The sequence below is a fragment of the Larus michahellis genome, chromosome 3 (assembly GCF_964199755.1).
Source record: "Larus michahellis chromosome 3, bLarMic1.1, whole genome shotgun sequence".
Taxonomy (NCBI): Eukaryota; Metazoa; Chordata; class Aves; order Charadriiformes; family Laridae; genus Larus; species Larus michahellis.
The window spans coordinates 107,743,119-107,763,961 of record NC_133898.1 but is presented as its reverse complement, the minus strand read 5'-3'; the positions used below and the strand labels follow the sequence as shown (position 1 = coordinate 107,763,961).

Sequence of the window (20,843 nt, the reverse complement as noted above, 5' to 3'; positions counted from 1 at the left end):
TCTCGTATGCTGTCTGATATGGTTAGTCTGACTTGAGCAAAGTCAATAATTTTACAATGCTCTTGGCATTTCACATGAGGTAGGACACCAAGCAGCTTGGAAACATCTTGACTTCAGTATCAGCATTCAGTGATCCCCACCAGAGACTGGATGACAGCAGCATGGAAATTCTAAAGAATTGAGCAGCTACTTAACATTATACTTAAGTTGCTGAAGTGAAAAGCAGATAATTCAATTAGACATATATATGTAGTCAAAATCAGTGTTTAGGTATTTAAATAAAAGTAGTCTGCTGTTCTGAAATAGTCTCTGATGAGCCAGAGAGTACCTTTGAAATGGAATCATTCTAATTTAATTAGTGAGATGGAATTTATATGAATATTTGTAAATATTCAGTATAGAAAAGCTTTGTATTTTAAAAGCAAAAACTAGATTTATCATTAACTTTTAAAAAATTAAACTGCCTAAAATAGCCACATTTTAAACACAAACATACACTTTTTTTTTTTCCTAAAGATTTTTTCAAAGATGTTAATTTCAATTAGAGGACATACTATATGTGTCACTCAAGCCTTAACTCTAAGTTTATACAAGTTACAATTGTCAATTTGATATGTCAAAGAAAAAGTTTTCTACACTAAATCATTTCTTACAGAAAATTATATGGAATAAAACTGCTACAGAAAATAAATCATTATCTGGTCAAACTATAATTATACTACTTCCTGCTTCAGTCTCAACGGGATTTCCTCTCTCACTTGAATAGACTCTAAATAATGAGAATTCCAAGCTGAGCTAATCTTTTTTTACAAATGTTAATCAATTAACAGCTACCTGTAATAATTTCAAACTCACTGCAACTTACTGGAAAAGTTGTACTTTCCATCTGTTTAAAATCTTTGGAATTTAGTAGTGTCATCTTTTACACGATCAGTGTATTTTCATGTAATGAAGAAAGCACTATACTTTGGGACTCATTTAGCTGCCACAATTTTATTGTTGGACTTTGTTTAAGCACACCTGTGTGCCTGCATGAAGTCAATAATATCGTGGGCTTTATTCAGCTACATAGTTTGAATAAATGGATGGAAAAAAGGAATACTTACTGAGAGATGAAATCACTGTGAGGTTAATTATTTCAGTGGAATTTGAATCAATCATTACGTGGTCATGAGTGTCCTCTTGATCAGTTTTTTTTCACAGTGCTAAATTCTAACTCAATCTAATCAGTATCACATTAAAATAATTAAAAAAAAAAGTCCTGGAGTATTACTCAATTTTGGAAATGTTTTTCTATGTTTCAGTGATTTCATGTATTGATTTTGATATAATAGAATGAATGTAGACAAACAGCTCTTAGTAAATAAAAAATGTTTATAAATCATAAAATAGTATCCATGATTTTGCAGTGGAAGTTGTCTGTGAAACATCACATCAATCACAACATATAAACCTGGTATAAAGACATTATCTGTGGATTATCTGACAGAGACTTTGTGAAAAAGATCCCTGTAGCAATTTTATGGCAAAAAATGTCCCCTTCTAGCATTTTGAAAGCAATGATAGATCAATCTTATACCTGCCAAATCCCTTGCCAAAAAAAATCATATTTTTTTACTATTTATAGGATTACCACTACTGGAGACTTTCGGAGAAGTGAGAGGGATAATAATAGGATACAATACACTCTTGCATAGTTAATCCATGAAACACCGTCCACATGGAAAAGCTTAAAGAAAAACAGCAACTCTGAGAAAAATGAAGGACTGTTCTTAAAAGGCTGTATTATAGTAGCCTAATTAGGATGACATCTCTCCAGAACAGTTGCTTACAATTTGTATTTTCTGCAAATGTAGCTTTAGAATGCCAAAATAAGCCAAGATGTCCTGTTTATGGTCATCCTAAAGCTATAAGGATATCTAAGGCTACTAAGGCTATCTGTAACTATGATGAATCAGTTTTACCAGGTAGGCACTGATAAAGGGCGGTATTCTAAATAGCAGCACAGTATTGCTACAAATTAACTTAGTGTAATACACTCTCTGTAAGTAGTTTATCTTACTACAAAAATCCCTCTCATGAATGCAATGGAAAGCAAAGAAAATAAATTCATTTCCAGAGAGGGGTATAGTGAATTTAATAATAAGCTTTTAAATGTAATTTACTTATTTGAGCACTAGTACAGAATTCACAGAATGGGGCATAATGTTTCACAGCAAGAAAACTTATTCCTCTTTAATTTCTGATAATGATAGAGGATTGTGTTTTATACATGCACTTATAGATCCCTTATTACCCATTATTACCTTCTCTATCTAATTGTTATTTATTTATGAAGATATTTTCCATATGACAATAGATTTAAAGCAAACTTAGAAAGTTTCTAAGTTGGCAACGGTTACCTGATATTTGGAATATAGTTTTAGAATGTTTTTAACCAAATTCATAGTGCTAGAAATGAGGTTTTGTCCATGTTCATAGAACATAAGAAAAGTCATTTAGGGGACAATGAAAGGATACTAAAAAGAAGACCACTAATTAATTTAGAAGTCACATTATCTATTTCATCTGATATATCTCCATGCAGCGGATTTCATTTGCTCTGAAATCAGTTTCTGACACAGGCTGAGTTTTACAAATAACTAATTGCTTAGACGAAGATATGTTTTTAAACTGTCAGTTATTTTCAATTCAAAAGATAGCGCAGAATTATGTAAGGGGTTCACAATACATTCACTGGATAAAATCTATTTCATACTGGAAATCAGAATGTTCTTATATATGTTTAAATCTGATGATTACAAATAATTGCTCTTCAAACCTAAGTTTACTTACCATATCCAATTGGCAATAAAATTTTCCATGTACAGTCTAAGTTACTAGGGTAATTTCCAGGAAAACCTGGGCTCAGGATCACACCACCCATGTTTGTCAGTGTTCCACCACATTTAGCTATTAAAAATAAAAAGAAAGTCACTGTATTTTTAAATAATATTATTTCTTAATATTTGGCTTATGATAAATCCAAAATTGGATTTTCCATTTTATCCCCATGATCCCCAAGCACTCAAATTTATCACAGTCAAAACACTCCTCATGAAGGAGAAAAAAAAAAATCAAGTTAGAGCAAAATGTTTAGTTCATGCAACACGTCCACTGTGATTTTACTGCAAATGTGTAGTTGCTCATATAGCCTGGGTAACCCATTGTCTCAGCTTGCCAATTACGGTTAAAAATGTCTGGTGCTATGTTGAGATAGGCTTCATCTTCAGAGGAACAAATCTGTAATTAAACTAAATGATGACACCGATTTATGACGCAGTTGCAGATCTACTAGTTAATATAGCTAAAACCACACTTGAGTTTAAAAACAAACAAACAAAAAAATAGCCCACCACAGTTCTTTCTTTAATTCAGGAAGAAGACAGACTAGCTGCATAACAGAAATATTCTTTGCTTACTATCTGTATGCTTTTCTTTAGCTTACTGATGTGTTTGGAGATTGAAAAGCCATTTGCATCATTTAGGATGACATCAAGCTAAACTGTATTTATTATTTGCAGAATCATTACTTTAAAGCCGATGAGTCTTCATGCCAGTTGTTACAGTGATGTATGACCTGGTAACAGAATTGTGGTACTGTGATGCTGTGTGTTGTGATAATTTTACTGAAAAAATGAAAATAAACTAATGGTTAGACCACAGAAGAAATTGAATCAAAACAGGAAAAAATCCACTAAAAAGCTGAGAAATCAGTCTCAAACTTCTCAAGTATCTCTATCTCCCTGCAATGTTAAAGACATTATTTCGTAAAAAGAAAAGATTTTGTTTTGCATTTCTAGAAAAATCACCATTTTAAAGGTTTGAGGCAGGAGGCTGGGGGGAGTCATGTGTTAAGTGTTTGTTTTCTTGGGGTATTTTAGCTTCTGGGACAGAAAAATTCCATGAACTAAAGGAAGAAAAAATAAAAACCAACGATCACACTGTTTGCAAATAGGAACTATATTTAATATACAAGGTGAAACATATGATTAGAATGAAAAAAAGCTCACCCAAACCCAAAAATACACCTTCCTGAATTAAATTTTCCATTTCTAAAATTGATTTGAAGGAACTGCAGTGCTTTCATGTTAATTGGAAATGACTGCTTCTATAGAAATTGACAATACAAAATAATATATAGCCCATACTTGATAAGGAATCTTTAAAACCATTTCATGTTAATATTGCTCGATATCATCCCAATCTTTTACATTCCTCTTAGATATGATGCTAAAAGGAACAGCTTTTGCTGTCTGAATATTAAAGTTAAAAGCATCCCCTGAAGAACGTATTTCAAAGCTGAAGTGACAGAATGTTATGAGGGAGCTATGCTTCTCTCACCTTCATTCTTGCTTTGTCTTGAAATAATCATGTCAAAATCTTGATGCTCTTAAATTTTGTTTAATCAAGAAACAATACAATAGAACAAGGTTATTATCTACACAGGGAAAACTCAGATCTGTTCGGCAAGGTCTTTGTGTGCTTAAAAGGGAAATTCCTTTTAGCTTTGCTTTTAAACTCAGCATCGTTTGACAGCTTTCTCAGATGAAGAGAGACAGCCTTTTATGGATCGCTAAAACTCTTTTTTATTTCACCACCCCTGAAAGCTTGGATTCATTGATGCTCTCCACTGCAGACCAAGTGTCTGCTTTGAGAAGTCTCCTAGGCTCCCTGCATAACCTGCAACCTTCTTGAGAAGGTTCTCCAAGCTGAGCATGCTGCAAAAGGAATGTGTTAGCTTCCTCTCCCTTCTGAAGAGATTGAGCCTGATTCAAAGCAGAGTATTCAGGACAAGCCAAACAACAGTAAACATCTGGGTTTCCTACTTTGCCCACTCTCACGATATTTTTTTTAAATAGCATATACACTATATATAAAGGAAATTTTATTGTAATTTTTTCCATATTTCATAGACAAAAATGGAAATTCAAAAAAGTTTTGAATGAAACAGAATTAAGTGAAGGAATAATCACAGAATCATAGGTTCAGGTTAGAAGGGACCTTGAAGATCATCTAGTTCCAACCCCTCTACCATGGGCAGGGAGACCTCCCACCACAATAGGCATGACAAAGCCAGAAGTTTCTTCTGACTGATGTTCAGAACACACTGAAAACAAGTAAGTATCCATACCAATGCAGAGAGGAGATGGATAGTTCCAGCGTCGAACTGTTCCTGGCATACAAGAAATATGAGAACGGCCCTGTTTGGAAAGGGAGAAATATTAGATTACAGATACTCACTATGGGACTTTCCGGGAAGGCAGAGCTGAAGACAACCTTCTAAATCATCTTATCTGTGTCTTTTCTTATATCAACCAAAGGCACTATAATTACTTCTATGAATTTGTAGAACTCTATTTTCAAATACTTCAGGTTTTATGTTCTTATTTTTCTACTGGATAAGTGTTCTAAAACACTCTTCCTTTGATAACTTGAAAACCTCTTCAGATTTTTTACTTAATATAAGGCTAGTTACATGACAGAAGCAGCTGACTATATGCATTCTTATGGTCAAACTGGTTCACTCCCTATTTCAGTTCCAGGGTTCTCATCCACAGTGTAAGCATACTAGTTAATTTTCAGGCTGCAATCTGGAATGAATCAACCAGTGCTCTGAGTGAGCAGTACAGACACAGAGAGGAATTTGTTCCATGTCTGCTTGCTACAGATGGTACAGCTGTGAACCATGCCAAGACAGTCATCCACGATTACCAGCAGGCCTTGAACTCTCACACGGCCTCACAACATGACCCACTGCATACGTGCAACATCTTGGCAGACAGCTATAAAAGTACAAGTGCCTCTTTATTTAGCTGTCACTTTTAATTTGCTCTCCCTATTAAGAAACATCACAAGAACCAAGCAGAATCATGTGGTAGCTGGAAGTGAAAAATGACATGGCTGTAATCTGCAAAGCCTATTTCCACATACTTCAGGGTGGCTGCCTAGGACCAACTGCAAAGTGGTCCCAGCTGTGCTTGCACTGGTAACAGTTTGAGCTGAAAACAGTAGTGCAAACAAAAGGCTTTTTTTGTCAGTTCTGTCCTCTGAGGACCTCGTGTTATGTATGCATTCTGCTGTTGGAATGTGAAAGCTGTATAAACTGGCTGGAGTGAGAGTCTGATATAAAGATCGAGATGTGGGACTGAGAGCAGGGTTTAGTTCCTGTTTTAATCATTTAGATATAAAAACTTGGTCAAGTCATCTCTTGTTTATTTTTATCAAGCCTATTAAGAGTCTAATATAAGTTAGCGTATTTCTTCAATATAATATGAAGACTTATTTAAATATTAGTTGTCGATAGCAATCAAATTCTCATAAAAATAAGAAAAATATAAGAATAAGTAAACTACAGTACAGGAAAATTCATTTAATGAAATTACTTCCATGTCATTTGGTATGTTTACATAAAAACCCCTACACACACTACCTTCAATAAAGTTCATATACAACTGTATGGAACGCTATGGAATAAAACTACTTTAATTAATCATTTAGTTAAGTATATTTAGACAATTAGCTTCTGAAAGACAAAGTGAAGCATTTCCAAAAAAATGGCTTGGAAGGAAATCAGTTTTCATTAAAATTATGAAAAATTAAATGTCTTTTTCTTATAAAAATACTACGAATTGATAGCAATTCAATAAAATACTTTAAAAAAACCCAACCTTTTTGTTTTAAAGGAAAAATGTGTGACACTTATTCTGTCATCTTATTTACTTGCAAAATACATGAGGTTTTGAATAATTTACTTAATGTGATATTCCCTGTTTTATTTTATTCTCTTTTCCTAGTCTTCTATGATTGCACGTCTCTGATGTGAGTCGGGGGGGAAGCCATAATTTAACTACCACAGTCAGGAAAAAAGTAAAATGGCCTATAAAAGATCTTTTGAAAAATAAAATGAAATGATTCCTCTGGCTTCAAGCCTCTTCCCAACAAGAGCACATTCTGATTTCAGTCTTTTAAAGTCCCCTCCTGAGGGGAGACACTTAATCCTACAGCTAGCAATTACCTTTCTTATGCATCTCCAGGTAGTAGTTTGAGTTCTATGACTTTTCTCGTAAGTCTCAATTATAAACTAATCCGCACCTGATTGTTATTGCTAGCTGTGAATATGTTTTTTAAAGACTGAAGGTAAATTCACAGCTAGAGTTAAAAAAAAAAAAAAAAAATCTGCCAACTTATGCTGATCTATACTTGTTGAATAGCAAACATGCTGTGCCTCATAGAACCTTATTTTCATTATTATTTCTTTTTAATTTGGAGCCATTTTTACTTGTCCTGTCTGAGCCACGTGCTATGCATGCATGTGTATGCACTTTCTTACAGCAGAGTCCATACAGCATAGAAATCCTCATTAACATTTTGAAAAGATTCAAACTCTTTTCTATTGAATTTGGATATAGAAGATCTTTTGTTTTACACTTTAGACAAGATCATGAAACTAGTTTTTATATAATTCAGATTCCACAGTTAGGATTACATTTGTATATCTGCGGAAATAGAGGTAAGAAGTACAGTTGAGCAACAATATGCAATGAAATTTTAAGAAAGTATTTCATTATGGAATCCCTGTAAGTATAAAAACAAAAGTGCAATTAGTCACACTCAGGGACTACAGAAAAGACCTGCACACAGACAAAATACATTGTGTGGTTTTGTGATAGTGAGATACACAGTGTATTAAAGTTTAGCATTAACACAGATCAATTTCTTTTGTGCAGATCTCTTCCTCACAAATACCTGATTGTTTACATTAATACTGTATTTATGAACTCACATTTCTGATTTTTTCCTCAGTAAAAATAGATCCAAAATACCAAGTCAGGGCTAACAATGTGTATCTTCAAAAGGTTTCCTGTACTCACTCCAAATACTTCTGAAGTATTCATATTCTACTGTTATCACTCCACCTCAGTATTTCAGCAGTACTATTTTGAGTATGGACAGAAAATTCAACGATGCTGTATCCTGAGGGTTTACCTGTTTCCAACCCATGTTATAAAAATGGAATCATTCCCTTTTTTCATATGCAAAACTCAGATGTTTCATCGTTGAAAAAGTAGGGAGAGAAGGGTGTGTAATATGATGGGCAATACAAGTAGGAGTCACCCCACCAAACCTAAGCAGTTTAAAGTTAGATACCCCTGTTAACTTTTTGATATCCTAATCAGTGAAGAAAGATGATACTTTCAGAGTAAGGTACCTGTCCTAATACAAAACCTTTGTATGAATCAGCCCTTGGAGGTGTGTGGCTGTTTATTTCTAGTGTCACAATGACAGCCTAAACAGTCGATTCAGATTAGATACCTGGCTTTTAGATGGAATAAACGGGATTAGAAGATATTCCATCTCCAGAGGAAACAGTTAGTATAGGGTAAGTGTTTCACTTTTTTCTATCAGATCACTGCTACAAACTAACCCAACAATCAGATGTTTGCCTATATATATTTGAGACTTAATGGTCAGAAGCAGTGGCCAGGATCACAGCAATGAGGTGCTAAGCACCTATGGGCAATTATATGAACAGCAATTATATGACAGCCCTACCAGCATCACCATCAGACTGTGATCCTTTCACCACAGAGTGGAACTGAATAAAAATACATAAAGAATTCCACACACATTTTCTACAGATATTCAAAATAGGAATCTTTCTCAGAGAAGCAAAAAAGAGATTACTTTTGATTTAATCCAAAAACTATTAAAATACGATTATATTTATTGTTGTGTAACCAAGTTTATTATAGGCTGACTTCCAGATAGATTTGGCATTGAAATAGAATGTCCTCAGTTTAAGGATTCATAATAATAAGTTTAGCTCAGCGCATACAAAAAAGGACTACAAGAACGTATAAGCTACATCTGTACTAATAGAAGTGCTTGGGCTTGTTTTCTAGTCTTGAGGCCAAATGTACATTCTTTTGTATATCTACCTCCTTAACTGTTCTGCGTTCACCTCCAAAACAAAGTGTCATGATGCAAACAGCCTATAAGGAATAGTCTCTGGCTTGTGATAGTTACTGAACCGTGATACTTCACCTAGGCCAAAAGCATGCCAGCACCTCATTGTAACAAATGAATAGCACTGAAGTTCCCAAATCTTTGCCTTGGCTATAGCAATATAGATGTATCTGTAGAATATGGCATTTTATCATATACTTAGTTTAATGCTACTTTGAAATAGAAAAAGGTTAATGGTTCATTAGTAGTCTTTAAATGGAAGTCAGAATCTATTTGGGAGCCAGGCTTCAATGACAGACAGTCCTTTTGAAGGGACTGTATAATAAGAATATGATATAAAATCTCTCATTTTGTTACTGACATTACTGCTGCCTACAAAGGATACTGTAAGGGAAAGATGAAATAGAGGAAATAAAGTTAATAAAGTCTGAAAGTTAAAGGTTTTAAACCAGTAGATATTTTCAAATTCATATTAAATTTTCCTTTGCTGGAAAGAGAAACACTTAAGTAGTTTATATGTGAACCATCAGCTGGCTTGTAAACAATCTTCAAACCAATAAATGAGCAGCGAGTGCTCAGGATGGGCAGAGTAGGCTTTATTGTGCACAAGTCTTGGATCTTTTCTAAATAGTAGGATACTTGTATGACAGAATTTTTTTGCTATGGATATGGGATGCTTCTGATAGAGGTTGTTTCAAGTCACGCTATAAATGTAAAGAGCATGGATTAGGTTAAAGACTTGACTCTATATCTGTAATACATGCCTGAAAAGGTAAGCATATTGCTGATCACCCAGAGAGACTTTTCAAGTGCAGGTATTCCCACAGCCAACCTAGAACTAAGATGTTCAGTCTGAATCCTTTCTGAATTTTAGGAGAAAGTAAGGAACACTGAGACCAAAGAATAAGTCTATATATGCTGAGGGAGCACTGACTTGGCAAACATCAGACAGAGGGCCATGACTTTATCCTTCTCTGGATGAGAAGTTGTGACACTTTGCTTTCCCTGATACAGCGATACGTTTTCACATTGTCTTGAGTGGGACCTATTACCACCCAAAAGATTCAGAACTCAGATCAATGTATCACACAAGTGGTGGAATATATGTAAATTAAATAGAGGAACTAACGAGGGAAGAAAAAAGCTTTCCAGTCTTAGATTTACTTTTACAATCAGTATCTCAATAACATGTCTACCATGGGAAACTAAACCAGTGTGAGAACAGTGAACATCCACAATCTGTGAACTAATTTGTAACACTTCTTTCCTTGAAAGACTTTTAAGAATCAATTTAGTATGAATAAAATTTGCTTTAGAAACTAAATTCTGCAATTTCTAAGCAGAATACAAAATCTCATGATGTATTTCTACCACTGTGGTTAAAATTTCACCTAGAAGAACCACTTGGAAAAATGGAAAAACGTAGTACAGTTTCAATAAGCATAGTACTAAAATAATTTTCTAGAGAAAGCATTTTAACCATGTTATTTCCTTGTCCATTTTGATGGTTTTTACTGCTTGATGGTATGTTTACCTGAGGCAAGATTTACCATCAGATTTCCTGAGGGCCAGACATGCTGCACATTTATAGTTTTACAATGTGGGGGTATTCACATAGGCTCTACTTAAATCATCTCTATGGACACACTACAGACTCTTCATTAAAATAGGTTTGGGGTGGGTCTATTGCCATTTTGTTGCAATTATTCCACAATGCATAATTCAAAGAAAGAAGAAAGAAAGCAATACCTGTAACGTATATCCTGGCTCACACTGAAATGACAAAACATCATTCACCATATATCTATCTCCTGATTTGATCCCATTGCTAGGAATTACTGGTTCTGGACAGGCAGCAAGGCCTACAGCTGAGGAAAGTAAACACAAAGATTGAAAAAACATAGATAAGTGGACAACAGCTCTTCATTGATATTCTCTACTCTAATGAATTCTTTCCACAGCATTGGGTTTTTTTAAGAGAACATTAATTAAAAGTTTATTTAAACATTAAACTGAAATTTTACTTAAAACACATAAATTTTCAGAACTACCCTGCAAAATACAAATGGTATGACTGAAACACAAAGATTATATACTGTGACTGTACCAATTACAACAGCATACTGCTATCCCATACTATGCCATTTTATTGTCTTCAACCTAATTCTAGTGGTTTTTTGGTTTGTTTTTTTTTTTTCTTTTTTTCTTTCTTATCCTTGTGAAGAAAATGGAGAGAGAAAAAGGAAACACATTGTACGCGTATTCTCCCTTTTCAACAATAGATGAGCAGAACTATTGAGGTTAGGTGGTAGAGCCTTCTGGAAGAACAGCTAAAGGCCAAGAGTATTCCTTATGTTTAGAGAACCCCATTGACTATAAAGAAGTTAAGACATCTGAAGTTTAGTACTCTTAACCCAAAACTAAATCTTTGCATAGGTGTGACAGGACAGTCTGTTCTTAACTATTTTTAAGCCACATATTAGCAGACAGAAGATTAGTTTTACAAAGACTATCCATGATTAGTAATTTCTCAAATGTGTTCACCTGAATTTGGCAACCTGAAGTATGACTTTCTGCTTTTTGCAAAGTGCGTATCACTTTTATTCTTGTGTTCTTATCTGAGGAGTTTGTTAGTCAGTGCAACTGAAAATTAAATATCATCTCTGCCATCTAAGCTAAAATGCTCCAAATGAACAAGACTGTTGATAAACTGCTGATTAGATTCATTAATTCTGTGCTTTTAAGATTTTCTTTGCAAACAGAAGGACCAGCAGAACTGATTTGTCAGTTTACGGTCTGACAACAGAATCTCATTCTCCTTATAAAATGAAAAACTTCCTTTGAAGTCAAAAATCAATTTAAAATGTATAATCTTAATCGTGAAGTAATTAGAGAAAGTTACTACTGAACATAAATATGTAACTGATATATTTTATTAAGATATGATGAACAGAATGGAAATTATTTTCAAAAGGTATAAGAACAGATCTTTCGAATATATTAGCACCAAATTCTGTGAAAATCAGACAAAAATAATACTTTCCTCAATGTGTTACTGTGTGTGTGGCAGGAGCACACACACCACATACATACCCTCCGCTGTGGGTCTAATGGCACGGTACACAGGCACGGTGGCCACATACCCAAGATACCTGAGCCTAGAGACCACCTCAGCCAATGAGCCCACCTTGGAGACCCCCCAACCAACGAAAGCTACGTGACCACAACCAACAGATGACCACAGTTCAGGTCCGATCAGGCTATAAAGTAGGATCCCTGCTGGAGACTCCCTTTGAGTGGTTCTTCTCAGAGCAGTGGGTCTGTGGTCATAATCCCTCCCTTTGCGTTGAGACGTTGCCCAAAGTAACTTCCCCAGGGACTGAGTGTCTCGCCTTTTAGGTGAGTGGTTTGCACATTTTGAACCATTATTCTAAGCTTAGATTTAGAACATACCATATAGTATTAGTTCCTAACTGACATTCTGAACCTGTAAAAAGTTATGTCTGCTGAAGTGTTTGTAGTATACAATCCCTGTTACTTTTTACCATTCTACCTTTTCTGTGACACTATTGAAACTGATGTTTGGAACATCTTTTGTTGGTCGTACACTTCTGCAACAGTGTGTCCTTCAGTTCACTCATATGAAAAAATAACTGACTAAATGCTACAACCCTCACTGTCTTATGATATCTAACCCCTTTGGTGACAATAAGTGCAACTTGACAGAGTGTTTAGTACAGAAATTACGTGATATTTGGCTTTACTCTGACATCCGACACTTTGAAGTCTGTTGTTCCAGATGGTTCATCTCACAACAATATCTGATATTATTCACTGACACACTAGTCTTTCTACGGAAGTACAGGGTTTTTTCAGATAATGCTGTTTACACATTTTGATACAAACACGGTTTTAACTTTATGCCCTAAACCTTTATATATCTACTTTTCATCACTGAAGTATAAATGCTTTACAAATCTTACATACACACATAAGAATTTTGTGTTTCCCACTTCACCCGCTTCCAGTCAGTTTTCTTGAAGCTCAAGGTTTAGTTGAAGTAAATATTTTTTCTTAATGAAGAACACAGAAGTTTGAAGTAGCTTTTATACTTTCACCTGAAATTTTGACTGCTGAGCCATTTTTTATTTTCTTCCCTGGAAATATGTTCCATAATCATGTACATTCTTTCTATGTTCTGTACATTTCACCCTTTTCAGGAATGAACAGTGATAATGGCAAGCCATTCTAATGCTGACTGACAGCTATCAAGGTATGAAGTGCAGTCTTCATAACAACTTACGCAAGGGTTATTAAACTACATATTTGCTAATTAGCACATAAAGAATTATTTAATAGTTGCAAGCCACAGCATCTCCCTGAAGTAGTTCCTTTGTGTACTGGATTGTATAATTTAGGAAAATATCTAAACATACTTTAAAGATTTTCAGCAATTTCTACCACAGAATTTACAAATGTTGGTGTTCTACCAATACCATCAACTTTAAAATGATCTTATGATGACTTCATGTGGCCGCTAGGGACTTCATGTGTGGTCGTTACACAGAACTGTAATGTTCCAAATAAGCATGAGGATATCATCATTAACTTCAATGGTTTTGGCTTTGTTGCAGTTTCGTAGCATCATTCTTTTGGTCAACCACTCTGTATTTTGCAATACCATAAATGTATCCATGTCTGGAAAATTTCTTTGAGTACAGGTACTAAATAGCTGTGATCTGCATCCACACAAACTGTCTGTTTGCTCCATCATTAAGTGAAGAGTAACTTCTTATTTCAATAATTCAAACTACAGTATATCGCCTATTGTTTACTAATTTGAGAATCCAGTGTTCAGACACAACTTAAGTGAACTGAGCCTTATTTCTGCATTTCCTCACCCTTCTCACTCCTGAACAGAAAACAAAATTTAAAAAGATCTGCTCCAAACTCACTGTTATTAAATACGTAAGTACCTAACAAAGACATTGTAACTAAATTGCTTATAGATAGCAATGTACTTGCTGAATTCTGTGAATATAAATTTGAGGTTCGCTTCCTGTCTTCAGGAAATTTGTATTTTGGTTGAACTTAGCCTTCCTGTGTGTTGAGAGTTACAGGCCTGCAGTCTTAGATCTGTATCAATAAAGTTACTTTTGCAGATTTTTCTGAGTCACAAAAAGTTTTATAACAGTGACTGCATAGCAATACTAACAATGTGCTTGTAATATAGTTCTATTAGGTAAATAGCATACAGAATTTAAATAGACTATGATCAAAAGAAAATCTTCAAAGTCATTTTCTATGCAACTGTTAGATACAGTATTACACTATGTATTTTATCTTTAACAGATTCTAATAACCTGGTAAATACTTCTTCTTTATGATAGCTGCTTATACTTTGTATAATACTTTGTATAATAATTTGTATATACTATTTCTTTGGTCTGACGATACAAATTATAATGCAGAATATTCTGGCAAAACATCACAAAACATTAGGCAAAACCCCCTCATAACTGACTATACTTGATATATCTGACACTAAGAACCAATATTATCTCCCCAAAAGCAAGAGAGAGCTGGAGACAGAGTCAAATATTATTGTGAATCCTCGCCCTCATTATTCTAATCATTACATAATACTAGCCTAGTTTATTTAGATTACTAGTTTAGTTAGAACTGGTCCAAAAATCTAAAGAGAGAAAGCAAACAAATTCTGGTATCCGGGGACAAACTAGAGAACTTAAATATTCAGAGACTCTGAAATACATTAAACTAGACTGTATGTGAACAGTCAGTAATAAAGGGAAAACATGTTAAATGTCAAGCCCAAGCAATCAAAAAAGGACAAGGATTGCTTGGTGCATGCTCTTCAGAGATCAGCTTCTGCAATGCAGTACAAGAGAGAACACATCAATGTCAAGAACGATAACCCTCTCCCTGACCTTCTTCCACTTACTGCCTGCTAAATACTTTCTTGGCTCTGCTGTGGCATAAGACAAATATGCCTCACTTCCATAATTATATACATGCCTACAATTACCTCAAATTCTGTCCAAACATCACTGCCATTGCTGGCAGAAAGAAAATCCTTGCTGGCATGTTTGACAATGTGAATGCCCATTAGTGTCCATTTCAGAAAGCTGCAAACTGAACAACACAAGAATTTCTTGACAGCTTGACCAAAAGTCATCGGGCTTTCTTTTTTGAATTCCTCCCTCCCACCCCTATGTGGCTAACTGAAACATATTGTTCTTTATTGTATTAAAAACATCAAGATGGAGTGAATTGTTCTTTCCATTTTGATGATGGTGCATATCAAAACCCAAGCCATCCCTTCCAAAACTGCATGCTTCAGACACCAGCCTAGAAAATACATTTATCTCACTGAATTACTACGAGGGTCAGATTCATGTCAATGCCTAGTAAGTTGTATAGATATACTGACAGGATCAGGACCCTTTTAACTAAAAATGGCACATTTATGATTCACACCTGGTTTAATATAGGGAAAAAGAAAAGATTGCTGCACTGGAGAGCCACATTACAGATTGAATTGCATGAAAAATCTTAATCTGGACCTATGAAAAACAACATGCTACTTAGAAGAACTTTGTTCTCTGCTAGTCTGATTTTTATCTTTGAATTCATTAGAGATCTTTATGATAGAGAAGTGCTACAAAAGGCAGTCATTGTTCTCTAGTCCCCTTACCAGCGACTCCATTATTTCATCTCCTAAGAACCTTTAGCACTTGAAAACATGCAATAGAGAAGCTTCAGAAAATGAGACAGTAATTAAAAGTAAGCTTACGTTCTCACACATATTACCATTGTCTTGGTATAGCGGTAAAACAAAAGCTTACAAAAAGAATGATGATGAATTGTGCCATACGTCCTAATTCAAGGTAATAAGGCTAGACGACACTATTAAAATATTGTTTGCATAAAAGGGGGTTTTTACTGAAATATTTTAATTCTAATCACTAAATCTGGATATATTCACACATATTTTTAGAGACATTTGTGGCCTAAACCTACATGTCTATATTCATCATATATTAATTTCTTACTAAACCAAACTGACTTCAACTGAGAAGTTCAAGCAGCATGCTGTATGACCAAACATTATTTCCAGACTTTTTAAAAATTTGTTTGCATATTAAAGAAATTATTGAAACTAATACTAAACATTAGTGCCCACAAATGCATTGAATTAAACAGGCACATTTCTAAGCCATACCATTTGGATAGTTGTTTCCTTTGTTCATTAAGATTAGAAGGAATTCAATCAAATAGCAGGAATATTTATTCTTACTGCTGTTGTACATATTAGAAATCCAGCAAAGCCCATTTTGATTGGACTTGCTGGTGGCTGTGAAAATAACTATGTTATTTATTCTACCATGGTTTGGGGGACAAAAAGACATGCATATGAAGGATTAGTTTAAATGATTAATTCCTGTCTTTTCTACAGTTTTATGTTGAATATTTGTAATGCTTTATTTCTCATCATAGGTTACTGCTACCAGTTTAACACCTACAACCCTTCTGAAATAACAAGAAACAATGCCACACAGTGGCTCTCAACAATACTTACAGTTATGTTATGACCAGAATGAAATTTTTCGAAGGCATTGACCAATTATTACTTTTAATTTGAGCGAGTTTGTGTACCTATCTGACCTAAACCAAACAAATAAAAACCCCATCCCTGACCCTGCTTCCAATTCCAATTTCAAAGGTAACTTTTTCTCTTTCCAAAATACTTGTATCTAAAACCATATTAAAGGATCCAGTATCCTCTGATGCATACATATAATTTCAATCAATGCTAACTGAAAAACGCTCTCGCTAATGAGAGAGCAAGAGAAAGCAAGAGAAAAGAACTCTAAGACTGTATACCATGAAGGATATAGGTAGCTATGAAGTTTGGTATTTTGGTTTATTGTTCCAGAAAATAAAATTAAGTCATGATCTCTGTGGACTTCCCTGCAATACAACGAAAATTCAGAACAACTGTGAATTTTTATTGTTAGTTTTGACTAACAGCAAGTGATTGCTCAGGAAAACAATTTCATAAACAAAGCCATTCCCCTTCCATGAAAGAGCAGGAACTACACAGAAGTGTATTTGGAGTAATACAAGAACTACTCAAATACTAAAATAAGCATAGCTATAAATTAAATACTTCCAATTAAAACATTAAATTTTAATCACCCACTAAATTTCTGTAACAAAATACTTAAAAGAACAAAATTATCTAGTTGAAAATGAAATAAAAATTGTGTCCACCAATTTTAGTTCTCTGAGGACTAGCTAAAATTTTTTTTTTGAGTTTTCTTCTCTATGAACTTTGTATCTATCCATAGGTAAAACACCATTAAATAACTAATCCTCTGCATCTACATTGCTGAAGGGCTATGCTGGAAAATTTTAAAATACATAAATACATATTAACTCTGGTTTACTTCCAGGATTATATTACTGTCATTTATTATTATTATTTCTTTTTCTTTTCCTTTACAAAACTAAGGGGCAGTTTTTCAGCTCATATAAACTGGCATAATTCTGTTGGGTTTTTAAATTAATCTTTACTGATACTAGCTTTTACTCATCGACAATATTTCCGAGCAATTTTGTGCTCTCTCTTCCTCTCTCTAATCTAGTGTGTCCCCTCAGCTTGCTTTCTGATCAGGAAATTAAAGGGATGTTATATAAAACTTTCTGGAAATCTGTCATTCATCTTCGAAATACTATTTTTTTCCATAAGTCATTGAATTTCCTTTTGTTGTGGTTAAATAAAATAAAAGAGATACAATAAAGAGCAGAATCAATGAATGGGGAAGAAGGCCTTTGTTACTGCAGGGTCCCGAATCCATTGCTTTTCCTCTGTCCTCAATGAAGACAAACTGAAAGAAGACAACAGAGCGGATTCCTGCAAAGCAGCTACTGACAACTTTAAAAAGTAAGAGAAAACATCTTTGTTACCTGCAATGATTTGAACCCACATTGCTGCTACTCTGAGGAATATCCTTACCATGGAGGCATACAGAGAATTTCAGCAAAGGAGACAAACTCCTAAGGTCTATTCTATAATACCATTCCATAAACTTTTAAAACGTGTATTTCAACAAGAACTTAAAACCATGTCCCAACTTAAGTATCATGATCAATTGCCTAAATCCTACATACACCCAAGTCCAGCTCTGTCCTCTAACTAACACATTAAACATAGGTCTCTGGCCTCACAATAGTGATGTATTCTTTATACATCTGATCTTCGTGCTCTACTACTTTTTACAAAATGTTTAAATACAAGCTGAACTTGAGTGGTTAACCATTTTTCCTGGTAAATAGAATGCTGATACAAATCCTGCTAGAGCTGCTTAGTTAGTCTTATTAAGTAGCGCAGCCTTAAAAGTAGATATTGAGGACTCCCACTATGACTTCAAATTTCTGCAAGAAGGTGAAAGAATTGAACTGAGGTCTCTTACAGTAGAGCTGAATGTTACAGCTGCAAAGCATTTTATTTAGAAAGACTATGAATCTAGCCCTCCTTTTCCTTGGCTTTTATCAAAAGTACCTGATGTTCTAACATAGCATTTCATGTTGAATGTTTTTTCCCAGACATCAAACGTTTTTGTGTTTTCTTTAGTAAGAACACCCTGCAACAAAAGCACATTTTTATTCCAAATTTTAGATTGACTTCTGAACCAAAAGTATTTGTTTTTCTGACACTGCTTCAAACAGTAGGTGACCGAAAGATCACAGGCTTCAGAATTCATAATCAAACACTAGCAATATCTGCATCTTGTTACATGGAAAAGTATTTACTTCTTTGCTTCTCTCTTGATCTAAAAAGGTGACTGTTCAATATAAAACAGTAAATTCTTGCTAGGGGGATTTGCCTGGTTTCTGTATTCAGAGACACACACAGATATACTGTACTCCTGCTAGCCCTGCAGAGACCATATAGCCACATAAGAAAGGAAATAATTCTTTCCTGCCAGACTATCAACAGAATAGTTAACTAAGTTCTGAATGCTGAGTGTTGCTACCTTGACCTGTACTGAGTTGCACTTCTGAAAAACCCTGGCATTGAAATATTGGAACCACTGAAGTCAATAGATGCTTTAACAGCGCACAGTTGTGGGACTGGCAATTAGGAGACAAACAAAAGCATAAATCCAAGTGACCTTGCATGCTCCCAGACACTTTTTACTTGTTAACAGAACACATTTTTTTCAGGAGTCACAGGGATGATAAAACTGATACAGTAAAAGATAAAAACTGAACTTCAAAATGTTCATTGTACAGCAACTTTCTAGAAAAAAACTGTACTTTTTTCCACTTCATATGGAATTATACTTTCATGCAGGGTAAGGGGAAAGGCTTAGGGAGGAAAAAAGGCTGGACGATTTTGGAGGAAGGCTCCCTAGATAAAAAAAGAGAACTTTGTCAAAACAGTAGATGCTAAGAAATTTCCTGCAGAAGTAATAGTCATTCTATATCACCATCAGAATGAGTGTCACCAAAAAAACTACAACATGCTTGCATATAAATGCTTGAAATAAACAGGAAACTAAATTAAAACATAAGACTATCTTGTGGATTATGTTTAGTTTAAAATATTTGTTATGAGCTGAAAATCTAGTCTTTCAAAATTCTGTACATATTTATATTTTATATTCAAAATATACAAAAATGAACTCCATTTTCAAGAACACTCTCGAATGGCCTTTGTATGAAAATAGAGCATGTTCATTTTCAAAAATTAAAGAGGATTTACTTTGTGACCTTCATCAAAGCATTCATCAGACCGCTAACTTGTCATCACATTATTATTTTAAAGACTAGAATATTCTTAGCAATAACTATTTCCAGTTAAAAGCAATACTATGCAAGCACATGTGCTGCAATTACTATTGTATTATAGTACTTTAAGTTTTTGACAGAGGTAGTAAAACAAACATGCATGTTTGAATTAAATATGATTATGTGAGATAATCCATTGATGTTTATAACACTAAACCTCGTATTTTAGAAACAAGCTGCTCACAAAACATATAAAAAGTTTATATATAGCAGAATCTGCTATTAAACTTCTTAGGTTATTGTGCTCATACCACCAGTGATTTACGAAGATAACCGAAGTGTTTTCTTGTAGCTCTGGGATTGTAATGTGTTTTTTTTTCAATTACAGCAATTTGTTGAGGGAAAAGAATTTGAAGGAAAGGAAAGAACAGCAAGGATGAAATACACATACATATAAATAGGAAAAAAATGTGTTATCTGCTCAGGTTTTATCTATTTTCAAGCAGTGAAACTAATTCTTACTTTTTTTGTTACCTAAATTTCAGAACTAAGCTGAAATAAGTTGAAAAAGAACCCACACCATAATTAAATCCCACATTTAAAAAACGTTCTGAATTGCCAGGTGGATTTGTTATATGCCGCTAATTTGTGAAAGTTGGTTTTCAGAAATTTCAAATTACACTTCATTTAAAGTTTCAGTTTAATAGATACCACTTATATCAGGTTCACGCCAGGTAGACTTTGGTAGTCAGGGAAGACTACCCAAAAAACCCAAAACCTCAAAGAACAATATAAATTCTCTCTTTCCCTTTCCATATGCATGCTTTTTCCTGAGACAGTTTCAAAAAGCCAGCAGTCTTACTTTTGTATTCCAGGTGAAAACCAGCTGCTGCCACACTAATGTCGGAGTGAAAATGCAGGTAAAGCTGATTGGAGGTGCTATTCAACAGTGCTGGCACAGTTGTACCTGGAAAAATAGAAGTTATGGAATAAACTGTAGCATGCTGATATATCAG

General features: G+C 34.4%; 1 protein-coding gene across 1 annotated transcript in view; it reads right to left on the bottom strand.

Moving 5' to 3' along the window:
* Positions 1–20,843, bottom strand: part of CSMD1 (CUB and Sushi multiple domains 1) — a 1,197,588-nt gene that overhangs the window by 146,726 nt on the left and 1,030,019 nt on the right. Inside the window, exons 37-40 of the mRNA XM_074581652.1 lie at positions 20,690–20,794; positions 10,759–10,877; positions 5,174–5,243; positions 2,836–2,952 (exon numbers count right to left, since the gene is read on the bottom strand). Of these exons, the coding sequence (XP_074437753.1) occupies positions 2,836–2,952; positions 5,174–5,243; positions 10,759–10,877; positions 20,690–20,794 (411 nt within the window). The remainder of the gene's footprint in view (positions 1–2,835; positions 2,953–5,173; positions 5,244–10,758; positions 10,878–20,689; positions 20,795–20,843) is intronic.